The following is a 12,659-nucleotide window of genomic DNA, read 5'->3' on the forward strand; positions in this document are numbered from 1 at the left end:
GGTGGGTAATTTCTGCCCTCAAAAGATTCTTTTACTCCTACTAACTGTATAATGAGATTAAATTGCAACTTCTCTGAGACCTCATGGCAGAAGTGTGTATGTGTGGCGGGTGGCCACCAAAGCTTTGTATGGAATTAATAGAAAGGCACTGGGGGAGCAGAGAGAAAACCCTTTCATAATGATGGGGAAAAATAGTGGCGATGTTTGAAAGCTTCATAGGTGTTAATAAAAGATAGTGCTTTTTCAGTTACACAGAATGATAAATACAATGGGCTTTTGCAAGAATCAGTCTGTAGGACACAAATTATTGTAACGTGACTTTGATGTACACAGGATGCACCTTTTAAGGCCTGAAGCAAGGTGACCTTTTAAATGAGGTGAGTGTGTGCTGAGTTTTCCAGTTGACATAATGGCACTAGGGCCCATTCTGCCCTTGCAGTTTATTTATAATCTTTAATTATAAATTGTCTACTGATGGTGGGGGGGCAGGTATTTTTCTTGGAGAAGCTAGTCCTGAGGCAGCAGTAATCCAGTGAGACCACCTAAGGCACGTAGAGCTGTTTCTGTTCTGTGTTGGTGTAGGTGGTATTGGGGTGGGCTTTGGCAGTCGCTGCAGGGTGATGGCAGTGGGGTAGCAGGTGGGTGCACATGGCCTTGACTGGGTGACAGATGTATGGGGTAGGGAGGGCTGTGCTCTGCTGTGCACAGTCTTCCAGACTTGTGGTCATACAGACAGTGAAGTGCATGCACCGTGAGCTGAGCCCACAGTGTTGTCTGTTCCTTTACCCTCTAATACGTTTTCTCCAGGCTGCTAAAGCTGATGACATCTAGCACTGAATGCAGCTAAACATGTTTGACATGGACCCAAAAACCTTCCCTGTGGCTGTTCTGAAAGTTTTGTGCCAATGCGTTTTTCTTGGCCTGTTTTTTTTGTTTGTTTGTGAAACTCCTTGCTCTTGACCTCAGATTCTGGGCAGTTCATGAACCTCTTATTAGTTGGTTTCTGCATTTACCCGGAAGCCAAAAGTTTAAATATGTGAAATTCTACAAACACTGGGTGAAACACCCCCATGAGAAAATGGTTTAGAGAGAGATGAGAGCCACTGGATGCTTTGCATGCATCCCTGTAGAACGAAGAAGTGAAATGTGGGGTGCAGGCAGGGGTCAACAGCCCAGGGAGTCACACTGGTGGTGAGGTGGTGGCATGTCAAGCTGGGCAGAACCAGAACTGAGCCCAAACTGTGTTTTACAGTCTTGATACAAAGGCTTTTTGTGCTCTCAGTTTCCCAGCAGCTGTCAGGCAGCCGTGCTATGCAGGCAGGGGAGGAAGGCTGGCCACAATAACATCCCAGGATATCTCAGCTGTGCAGTGGCTCTTGTTTCAGTGCTGTTGAATACCTCCTTTTTGGGCATGAGGCAGGGAGAGGAGGGGATGCTGGCAATCCCCAGAGCAGAATCCTGGTCTGAGGAGGTTCCTACAGCTTCAGTGGGAGCTGAGGCCACTCGTCCATCTGTCAGGATGCCCTGACACTATCCTGGCAGTGCCTGCCTTTTGGGCTGCTGTATTTTGTAGTGGCAGCACCATGACCAGCTGATTCAGGGGATGGCTCCAAGGTTGCAGCAGGTGCCTCTGGCTGGAGTAACCCCAGGCTGGAGCGTTTTGCTCCAGCCTTTTCTGGTCATCCCTCCTCCATCCCCCAGGCGTGGGTGGGCGCCTCAGCTGCAGAGGGGAAGGGCACCTGCTGTCCCAGGGGCCAGGGGCCAGGTGCCAGCACGTGGAGCCAGGGTGAGTTTCAGCTGTCCCGGGATTAGCAGCGGGGAGCTGTGTGCAACGTAGGTGCTGACGCAAAGCTGCTTGCGTGAGGGATTCTCAGCCTGTCCTTTCCCTGGCACGGGCCAGCAGCCTCCCAAGGAGGTGACCTGCACGTAGCTCCCCTCTGAGATCACACGCTGCACTGGCATGGAGCTTGGTCCTGGCCCTTGCATGTGGTGCCTTTGAAATGGCCAGTCAGTGATTCCAGGGACAGGGTTTGCTTTTTAAGAGTGTTGTTTCTGACCATGTCTCTGTGCTTATCTAATTAGTTATCCATCTCAGAGCTTTCCTTTGGTTCCTCTCAGCAATGTGTTACAAGGGTGACATGCTAAAACACTCAGTATGAGGAGTGGCAATACTGAGGGCCAGTTTACAGAAGGAAAGGCAGACTGTCACCTTGGAGAGGAATAAATCCAAATCTCTTGGTACTGTTTGAAGACATGAGAAAATGAGGCTCAGTAAACTAAGTTGTATCAAACCCTCAAGAAAGGGAGGTAAACACTTTTGCCTTTGGAAGCGTGGGAGTTTGATGTTGGTATCAAATGGGGAGCTTCCACAGATCTAGGGAGGGTGGTCTCTCTTCGGGTGTGCTGACCTGAACAGTGTTGGGGTTTTTATCTTTCCCCTAAGTGTGATTAAGAGTCATTCTTACTCTTCCCTGTCTGAACCATTGCATCTTATTTTCCAAGCAGTGAGATGGGCTTTGGCAGCACTGGCTGTTTCTGGGCTCAGTGAGAACAAGTTTGTGTTTGCAAGAAAGCCCTTTGCCCTGGCAGTTAAAAACCCCAAACCTGCTGAAGATGTTTTCCAGGTGCAGTTGTACCTGCTGCTTTCCCAGCACCGTTGTTGCCTTGATGCAGTGCACCCCAGCTACTTAACAAATGGGCAGCCCTCTGTGGAACGATTCCCCATCAGCTTTAAAACCCACTTCTCAGGGAACTATTTTCATCACGTGGTGCTTGGGATTTACTGCAACGGCCGCTACGGCTCGCTGGGCATGAGCAGGCGATCGGATCTGATGGACAAACCTCTCACTTTCCGAACTCTGAGCGACCTCATCTTCGAATTCGAAGACTCCTATAAAAAGTACTTGCATTCAGTCAAAAAAGTCAAAATCGGATTGTACGTCCCGCACGAGCCGCACAGCTTCCAGCCCATCGAGTGGAAACAGCTGGTCCTCAACGTGTCCAAAATGATGCGCACAGAAGTCAGGAAGGAGCTGGAGAAGTTTGCCAGGGATATGAGGATGAAGGTAGGTCTGTGCATGTGGGTGTTGGGCTCAGGAGGCAGCTGTGCCTTGTCCCATCCTGCAGAGATGGGTCTTGCTCTGTGTCAGCAGGCCGATCCCAGTCATGCAGATATCAGGTGTGCTGGCAGTGAGCTTGCATCTGTCTCAGTGCTGCTTCCCCAGGATTTGGTGTGTTTTCAAGCCCTTATGGCTGTTTACTTGAAGGATCTCCCCTTCAGCCGGGGGAACACTTGAACCCATACTTGTCCCTGGCCATCAAGGAGCTGTTGCCCACTTGGCTTTCCTCAATGACTCCAGAAGAAGGTGGTTGGGAAGAATGAGCATAGCTGGGGCTGGAACTGCTGGGAAGAGTGGCCCGGTCGCAGGTAGAGGTCTCTGCTTTTTGCACCTGAGCTGCAAGAGGTGCCATGGGACATCTGTGTCAGTGGTTGCCTCTCCTTGCAGGACATGCCAGGGGGCTGATGTCCACCACCCTCAGCTAAATCACAGAACAGGTTACATGGGAAAGGCAAGTAAATTGACTCCCTGACAGACGGGTGCTTCCCTGCTGGCTGGTTGGACTGAAGAGCTCATTGGGAAACAACGGGGAGACAGGGCAGGCTGCCAGGGGGCTGCAGGGTTTGGCTGCCCTTGGGGATGAGGGGTGTCCCTGACCGTGCCTCTGAGCCTGGCATGGGCGAGGAGCTGTTTGTGGTCGTGGTGGAAGCAGATTTGGTGCCTGTCCAGCTGGCTGCCAGCAGCGAGAGCAGAGCAGGTGTGTTGCTAAGTATGGGTCTGGCTCTTGAGGAGAGGTATGTATGTGGCATTGTGTCCAAGTTATTCTGGGATCTCGTCCCCTTCTGTGCTAAAGAATGGCTCCTACGTAGCAGCCACGTGCCGTTTTGGCTGAGGCACCTGCCCCCTTGCCCTGACCTTGGGTGAGCCTTGCCAGTGGCATCGTAGCCCCTATGTTCTGCTGCCATCTCTCCTGCCCTGCCAAGGAGTTTTGAGGGACACCTTGTACCATGCTATCACCTTAAGCATATGGGCTTGATTACTGATGTAGTTAAGTTTGGGTTTTTTTCCTTCTTCTCTATTCATACGCTTTTAATACTATCCAGAGAGCAAACAGCTGAAGTAGGCTCGAGTTGAAGAAGTCCATATGGGTAGATGACTTACTGAATTTTGTACTTGCTTTTGATAGAGGGACCAGCTCTCTGTGTGTGCTGAACTGGGACACTGGGTCTAGTCCTTGTGAGTGCCTGAGGGCCAGGACCACAGCCCTGAACCCTTGAAGGCTGAAGGCCCTGCATCTGGTCTTTCCCTTGAGTTACTACAGAATTCGAGCTGCTTGGTTCAGAGGGCTTCCATTGTGAGTGGGCTGAATTCGGAGGATCAGGTCTTTCAAACAGTCCAGAGTGTGAGTGTAATGCTTATGGCCCTCTGATGTTGGGAGGACCTGGAGGATGGGGCAAGTTGGAGACCTACTGAAAAGCCTCACTGTCAGAGTTCAGCCTGAGAGAGGGTCACCTCTGTTTGTTGAGAGAAAAGCTGGAGAGGGTGATTTGTCTGCCTGAGTTTCTTTCAGCTGAGGCTCAAAGCCATTTTTCTTATCTCTTGCTGTTGCCAGCTCTGAAGAAAGCTGTGGATGAGACAGTATTCAGCTGGGAACTGAACTGGTGACACCAACTAATTTTTGTAGGGGGCCCCTGAACAGCTATCACATGATAACAGCTTTGAGTTCCTCTTAACCTGGGCAGGGTTTGAATAAGCCCCAAGGGACTGAAGGCTCTTTGTGTGCCATCCCTGCTACTGTAAGAGGCTCTTTATTTTAATTTTTTTATTTGCAGTGAATCATTGCCTTTATTGAAGGCCACTTCCTTCCCTCCCCTGTCTCTCACAGATTCTGAAACCCTCAAGTGCCCATTCTCCGATGAAGGAGAGACCCCGGGGTAAGTCGCTGTCCCCTCGCCGGAGGCAGGGCAGCCCTCAGAGGCGGGCCTGCAGGAGAGATAAATCGTGAGTATTCCTGCCACCATTCCTGCTGGGCCAGAAGGGAGGCTGGGGATGTTTGCTGTACAAAACTTCGTGCTCACTGGCACATACAGGAAAACTGCACCAGGTACCTCAGCTACCAGAGAGGCTCCAGAAGCTGCTGGCACTGCTGATGTCCGGGCATTGCTGTGCTTCCTGCTGCCCGATGGCCCCTCTGTGCAGGGTCCTTGGACTGTCCAGCTTACAGGGGTGGTGGGGAAGTAAACCTTTTCTCTTTCCAGAGTGAAAACATCACTTGGATTGTATTCTTTGATTTTAATGAGCTTAAAAATACCCCAGACCACTTTCCATGTGTGTTGTAGCTAAGAGCTGTTCTTTAGCTGTGTGGGAAGGAAGGACTCACTGCATGCAATACCTCTAAATGGATAAAACTGAGCTTCCAGATCCACAGGCCTTTTACAGCCACTGGCAATTCAGACTCCCTTACCTTAGATGTGGAAGAGCTGAGTTTTAGCTGTACTGCTCTGTGCCAGGAAGCTGACAACTGTGAAAGCCTATACGTAACCCAGATTAGTCACATATTTATGATCATTGCTTTTTAAATAGGCTCCCAGACTACTGTCTCAGCACTTATTTATTTATTTTAAAGCAGCTAACAAAGACATTAGACTAACTTTCTAAAGATAACTTCAAGATCCATTAGCAGCAGATGATTTCACAGCAAGCTTTTATTTTTACATGTTCATTCACACTCAGTCCATGATGCTGTACTTTGGGTTTCGTCACGGAGAGCTCCTTGTTTAGTGCAGAGATAATTATAGTTGCAATGGGCTCGGCTGCTTCAGGCTTCTTCACCTCCTAGATTCTCTTTGAGGAACAGTTTCATTTTTGAGTTTCTGATAGTGCTTCTGCAGTTGCTGGAGTGGATCATGTATTTCTGGAGGGGAGTGAGTGTCACTGGCCTTGGAGACTCTCCAGCAGAGCTGGTTTCCTGAAAGAGCTGCTGGGCATGTGGCTGCTCTGCAGTGACTGATCCCTCCTTGGCAGCTTTGCTTTTCCAGGACAGAAAGACAGGTAGTGTACAGGTGGCCCTGCAGTGGCTTCAGCACCTGTTACCTGCTCAGTGGTTCTGCTCTGTTGCTCTGTATCAAAAGCAAGTAAGTTACTCCAAAATAAACCCTGGGTCACCATGATAGAAGATGCAGGACCCAGATACAGCATGATGAGCTCTGAGCCCTGAAGGGGGAACAGCATCCTCTGGTCAGGGATGAGCTGAATGACACATCCCGGCACGTGCAGTGGTTGACATAAGGCAAGACATACAAGAGGAGAAATTGGGTATTCTCTTCTCCATATTGATGGATCTCTGAGAACCTGATGGAGTGAGAGGCCTTTGTGTTACACACAGAATGGGAAAGACTCAAGTTTGCTAGGCTTCAGGCTGGAATGCTAGCTGAAGAATGGCTGTGCTTATCAACACTGTGTTTTGTTTCTTTGTGGATCTCTTACTCATGTGCTGTAATTACAGCTTTTTTGAGCTTGCTGGGGAGAGGGAGAGAAGTATTTTGCTCCAGTGTGAGCTTGCAGGGGCTGAATAAGACATTGAATTGAAAGGCTTCACCTGCTGATGACAAGCTGTTATTACAGCCTGGGTTTCGTCAACAGTAAAATTACATGGGCCTGCTTGGAGAAATCTCCCACTGAAGGATATGTGGAGTGGTGAACTAGAGCATCTTTGCTGCATTGTTTCTGAAGGACAAAGGCTGAAATTGTGCTTAAGGATGGATGAGGATTTTACAGCCTCAAACCTTTAACTTCTTATCCTTGTTCCTTCAAGTTTATTAGGTAAATGTTAGTGGTGGCTGCCAGCAAGCTCACGATAGCCTTTCAGCCTGGAAATGCAGCTGCAAGGCAGGTGGGGCACGTTGCAGGACAGGTGGCAATGCAATACCCAGTACGTGCCTGCCTAGGAGGGTGGTATGTAGTCAAATTGCAGCTCATTAACTGAGCTATGCAGCAGTCCATGCATAGCTCAGTTACGCTCTTAGCCCACAGCTGGTGTGATCCTGCATGAATACAGAGGATATAGATAGGGTGGTGTGAATCTCTCTGGTAAGTCTGAAGCTTTACTGTGTCCACTTGCCCATCCCCTGAAGTCCCAAAGCAGGAGGGTGCAGTAAATTGCAGGCCTGTGTTGGAGCAGGCAATGCAGTGTTTCATCCTCATTAGGAGTGCTTTGGAGCTGGAGGGGTTTGGGCGAGTGGCTGTGAGTTTGGAAGGGAGGGTCATGCAGCAGCCTGGAGAATCTCCGCTCCTAAATGCCAGTTCACCAGATCTATTTCCTTTCAATTTCATGTTGAGGCTTAACATATGCATGCTCTATGAGTGTCATGGCAACACTGGCCTTGTGTGCTTCCAGCCCAGTGTAGCTGCTGAAGGGGAAATTCTGTTAGTCTGTTTTATCGGGATGTGCAAGGGAGCAGGATTATATTAGGATGTGTAAAATCAGGCAGCTCCAGTGCAGCCAGCTCATGGATACTGTGTGCCCAGCAGCTGGGCACAGCTTGCTCAGCTGCTCATGGTCAGGGCACTTTAGATGGGAGGTGTGATCTGATGGGCCGGTACAGCAGAGGCCCCTCACCTCAGAGGGCACGTTTGGCATAAGGTCATTTGCCAGCCAAGGAGAATTGGATCTGTGGTGCTTCTGGTCCGACCAAGTCTTGTCTTTTCTGAAACTCAGGAGGACAGTCTGTTTGTAGCTAAAAGCTACAGACAAGTTGTGGTGGATGGGTGGAAATGGGCACGTCACCATGGCTGTACAGTGACTTGCCATCTGCCTTGGATAATCAGAGAAGGTACTACATCCAGGCATGCTTTAATTAAAACCATATTCTGACTTTAATTAAAGGGAGGGAGAAAAAGGTGTGAAGAGGATCCCTAAATTGGAGGGAGGGAGGAAGGAAGGACGGACACTGGAAATATCATACAGTGCATCTCTTGCTGGTCTCTGACTCCTATGCAAGCAGAGGGACGCAGCTTGTAGCTTGTTTACTGGTTAGTCAAATCCCATCTGCTCTGAAGGAATAATGTGGAAACATCCAAACTATCTTACAGTGATTTCTCGAAGTGTGATCCCTTCCTGCAAGTGAGAGAGACCAGTGAAGACTCCTTCACTTCTGTGAAGTATTTAAACTGAGACAAACATGAGGCAGGGCACAGGGCAGTGCTGCAGTGAGGATGGTGGGGTTATTATGAGAGGTGCTTAGATAAGTGGCAAAGCAACAGGTTTCATTCAATGTGCCACTAGGCAGATCAGTAGCTGTCCATAGCAATGTCCCCAGCTCTCAAATGCTGTGCAGACTCTCAGCAGGGACCTGGTGTTAGCAGTTCTGCTCTTAAAAATAAAAAATAAAGAATTCCTTATTGAACCAAAGAATCAAAAAATATTTCAGAGGCTCTGTTGCACATGTGTATGTGTGAGCTGTACACCCCCAGCTCTTGGAGCTGCACCAGTACAGCTCTTCACTGGTGTGTGCCCCAGGCAGGGCCGGGCTTTCCCTGGTTTCCAGCCTGCCTGTGGCACTGCTGCCTCTCCCGGGGCCCTGCTGCCTGCCCTGAGCTGCTCCAGCGGGAATGGGCTGGCAGCCTGCAGCAGGGAGATAAGCGCCAGCCTGGCTGTGCAAACTCAGGGGTCACATCTGCTGCAGAATGAGCAAAGAGTAAGCACAGAGAGCTGGAAACCAGGGCTGAGGAGCTGAAAGCACTGGAGCCACGATCAGCCTCCCATTGTACTCCTGGGGCTTTAGCTGTGTTTCTGCAGGGAAGCAGACATGCTGTAGAGTACTAGAGAAATGTGTGCTCTAAACAATGTCTGTCTTTAGAAAAGCAAACAGACTGCTTACTGTGAAAACAGCCAAGAGCCTGCAATAAGCTCTCGGATTAGACACTTCCATAGACTATAAATCAGCTGGATAGTTTTGGTTTGACAACTTTGTTCCAGGAGCTTTTCCATTGCTTGCTAAAAAGAGAGAGGCTGATAGCTCAAGGTTTCCTTTGGTTTAGGCTGCTGGTATACTTAAATGTTCTAACAGCATCCATGTGTGTGTGATTACTCATGTGAATGGTATCAGAATGTTGGATGCCAGGAGACTGAAGGGAGTCCACCCTGTGTTTTCTGCTTGGTGGGCTCTAGCCCTTCACACAGATGCAGCCAGGAGGAAGGGGCAGCTGGGAGAGCCAACACGCAGTGGCCCTGTGAGAGGCCCTGCCTGTTTGCTCTCAGCTGTTCCAGCTTTATTCTAAACGCTGGGGTCCTGCTCCGGGGTAGATGACAGGTGGGGTGTGTCTAGTCTTAGCTGCTCATTTAGGCCCTCTCTCAAGTCAGGAGGAGAGGGTGCTTTAGGCTCACATCCTAGACCCCAGCATGGCACAGCTTGTCCTTCACTGGTGCGTGGCTTCAGAAGCACCACACAGACAGCTCAGTCACAGCAGTTCTGTGGCAGATTCGGCAGGATTGTGTCTAAGATGACATCAGGTCTAGCCAGCCCTCCTCTGAGGCGAGCTTTTCCCTGGGTGGCTGCTGTGCTCTCCACACCTGCACGGCGGTGCGGGATCGCGGGTCAGCAGCGCCCTCTTCCCTCCCCTGTGCGCAGGCCGGCGGTGCTGGACAAGAAAGGAGACCTGGCTACACTCAACGAGGTGGGCTACCAGCTCCGCATCTGACACAGCCATACCACGGACTTCAGAGGGCTTCCCGCTGCTGCTGCTGCACTTTACCTGCACTCCCTTGGAAGGAAAAAGGAATGGGACTATTTATTAACTTATGTACTCTTACAATAAAAGTTTGACCTAGAAAATAGGGGGTAATTTTTTTGGTGGCAGTATTTATTTAAGTTTATAGAAAAGGCATCAGTGGAGAGAACCTAAAATTAGATTTGCCAGGATATGAGATTTTTTTTCTCTCCCATCATGTAGCAGGTGATCCAGTGGTGTGAGTTTCTTCAAATACAATTTCCCTGTACAAGTGTTAATTGAACTTGGTCTTGTGCCGGGTCGTAGCATTGGAATAACTAATGAATCATATTCTTAGTGTTAAGATGTGCTGGGGTGCAGTGCAATTAAAAAAAATAATATTCACTATTAATCTTTAAATCAGCAATAAAAGCAAGCAGTGCAGAAGTGGCATAAGTTTTTAAAGTATCAATATTACCTCACTAGACTTAACAGATATGCAAAACTGTCAGTATTATTGTTTTCTAACTAATTTGTACTGTTTCCCAGCATTACTGGGAGTATTAAAACAGCACTGGATGTTTTACTGCCACCTGTATTATTATTTTCTGCATGTTGCCGAAAGATGTTAAGTAATAGTAATATGCAAGTGTATTCTTAACACTGACATCTTGTTAGGCAAGATACGAGGTTTGAGATTTTTTAAATGATGCTAATTGATGAATAATGGATTTTTAAACTTTAATACTTTTTTTTATACTTTTGTCACAAGCTTTTAGTCTTTCTGAACTACACCGCTGAAGCACAAAACATAGAGATTACTGTTTTGTAGAGACCAGTCAGCTTTTTTCTCATATATGTAGTACCTGGAATAATGGAAAAACTGTCAGAATTGCTAACCTGAGTCTATGTGCTTTTCTCTCCACATTTATGTGCAAATTTGAACCCTGTCTTGGAAAGGCCGAGCAGTCTCTGATGGTGATGCCGTGCCACCTTGTATTAAATCAGACATGGCAGGCTGAAGTTAACCTTCTGCCATGCTGTGCAGGGAGTTTCCTTACATATGTTGCAGTAACAACTGCTTAGTCAGACTTGGGTAAGGAAGTATGTCGGAAATACATGAAAATCAAGCTTGTCTGCTTCCTCCCTGCTCAGTTGTTTTGTTTTAAGACTTGGCTAAGGACCTGTGATGGACAGCAGTGTTCTCAAGTGACGTGGTAAGACTCCCTGGGGTCCACCATTTAACTTAGTGAAGTTCTCTGGAAGCATTTGAGTGCTGCATTCCTGGAAATGTTTCATAAGGTGCCTAAATATAAACTGGATTATTGTACAAGCCCAGCCTCTACCCTTTGTGCTGTGCTCATAGACGATGCTGCCATGGGCCTGGTGTACCTCCCCTCCTGGGCACGCACTTTTTTGGGATGTCGATGAAGATGGATGCTGTTACAGACTGACAGTAATGCTTACTCAAGCAGAATGATTTAAGCTCCTAGAACACCTCTGTCAGCCAGAAAATGAATGAATACAGAAGGAGATAATTGCTTGTACACAAAAAAGTGAATTGCACCTGCCTATGACAGGAAGAAAAGGCCAAGGCCCAGCAACCTTCTACAGCCTGTGAGACACTTCTTTATCTAAGTTTACCATATCAGTAACAGAAAGGCTTTTCCCATCCCTCATTCTCTAAACTTTTCCACTCCTGTGTTCACAGTAAGGAGTTTTTTGGTTAAGGAGTGAAGCTGAAGAGAGGGAAAATACTCTTTTGGTAGAAATTCTTGTGTAATTTGACATCAGCTGCAGAGTTGCAGTTTCAAACTTTGTCTTGCCCAGTGTCTTGTGACCTAAACAATTTTTTTATGACTTCTCATGGATAAAATGATGTGGAAAAACTTGATCAGCTGTATCCTATAGCACAATGTTATCTGATCTCTTGCAAGTTTTTTCTATGAAACCGTGGTTTACTTCAGCTCAAATAATAGTTGTAAATAGTTTCTATCCTTGTCCAGCACAATTTATTTTCTCTTAACTGATACTGAAGCTTTTTAATACTGTAGAGGTGTGTGAAAAATTACTTTTGGTTCTTGTTTTAAAGTTCTGCTGAAATGTTCTCTTGAAACTTGCTTATGATGGCATTTGTCTTAAGTGTGGTTCAAGTGACAGCAAAGTGGTCAAATAGTGTAGAAAAACATGCATGACTTTTTGGGCTTTTTCTCATCACTTGTATATGCACAGTATGAAACTTCAATAAAAGTATCATGGTAGTCTTTTTTTTTTTATGACTTACGTGTTTTTTTTGTCCTTGCTCTTAACAAGGGCTGTTACAACTGAACAATGTTTTTAGCTGTAACCTGGATGGACCCAGAAATTTGTGGCATCTAGCTAAGTATGCTGGCATCTGTTGATGCCTTATGAGGCCTCCTAGACACAGAGACTGGACAGGAGTAAAAGAATAAAATAGGTATTTATTTGAAAAGCCTTCAAAGGTACACCCTGGGAGCCAGAGGCTACTGCCAAAATGGACCCCAAGGTGGATGACAGGTCGCAAGTTCTTCACACTTTTATAGGTTTGGTTCATTTGTATAGCAGGGTTAATTCTCCAATTAAAGCTTCAGTTCAATGATGTAATTTCCCCTCTGCTGGACCCCCTTAGAAGCTCTTTGGATTATATTTTTTGGGCCTAGGATGGTCTGGGCGACCTTGGAGAGCAGGCCTGGAGAGGCTTTGTCATGTCTACCTAGCACAAGTGAGCAGAAATTATCAAGCTACAAGAAACCTCTGAGTTACACTCTAAGCAGTACAGAACCAGAAAACCATAAAAGTTAAACCCTAGGCATCACTGTGAGATTACTCAGATGCTTGAACCCAGACAGGATCCAGTATCAAACAGGTTCT

The 12,659-nt window shown here is 47.5% G+C and overlaps 1 protein-coding gene across 1 annotated transcript in view; it reads left to right on the forward strand.

Annotated features, from left to right (window-relative positions):
* VASH2 (vasohibin 2) overlaps positions 1-12,041 on the forward strand; it is a 34,507-nt gene extending 22,466 nt beyond the window's left edge. The window contains exons 5-7 of the mRNA XM_032102964.1: positions 2,684-3,065; positions 4,945-5,060; positions 9,689-12,041. Of these exons, the coding sequence (XP_031958855.1) occupies positions 2,684-3,065; positions 4,945-5,060; positions 9,689-9,758 (568 nt within the window). The 3' untranslated portion in view covers positions 9,759-12,041. The remainder of the gene's footprint in view (positions 1-2,683; positions 3,066-4,944; positions 5,061-9,688) is intronic.
* Positions 12,042-12,659: the final 618 nt, after the last annotated feature.

The sequence above is a fragment of the Corvus moneduloides genome, chromosome 3 (assembly GCF_009650955.1).
Source record: "Corvus moneduloides isolate bCorMon1 chromosome 3, bCorMon1.pri, whole genome shotgun sequence".
NCBI lineage: Eukaryota > Metazoa > Chordata > Aves > Passeriformes > Corvidae > Corvus > Corvus moneduloides.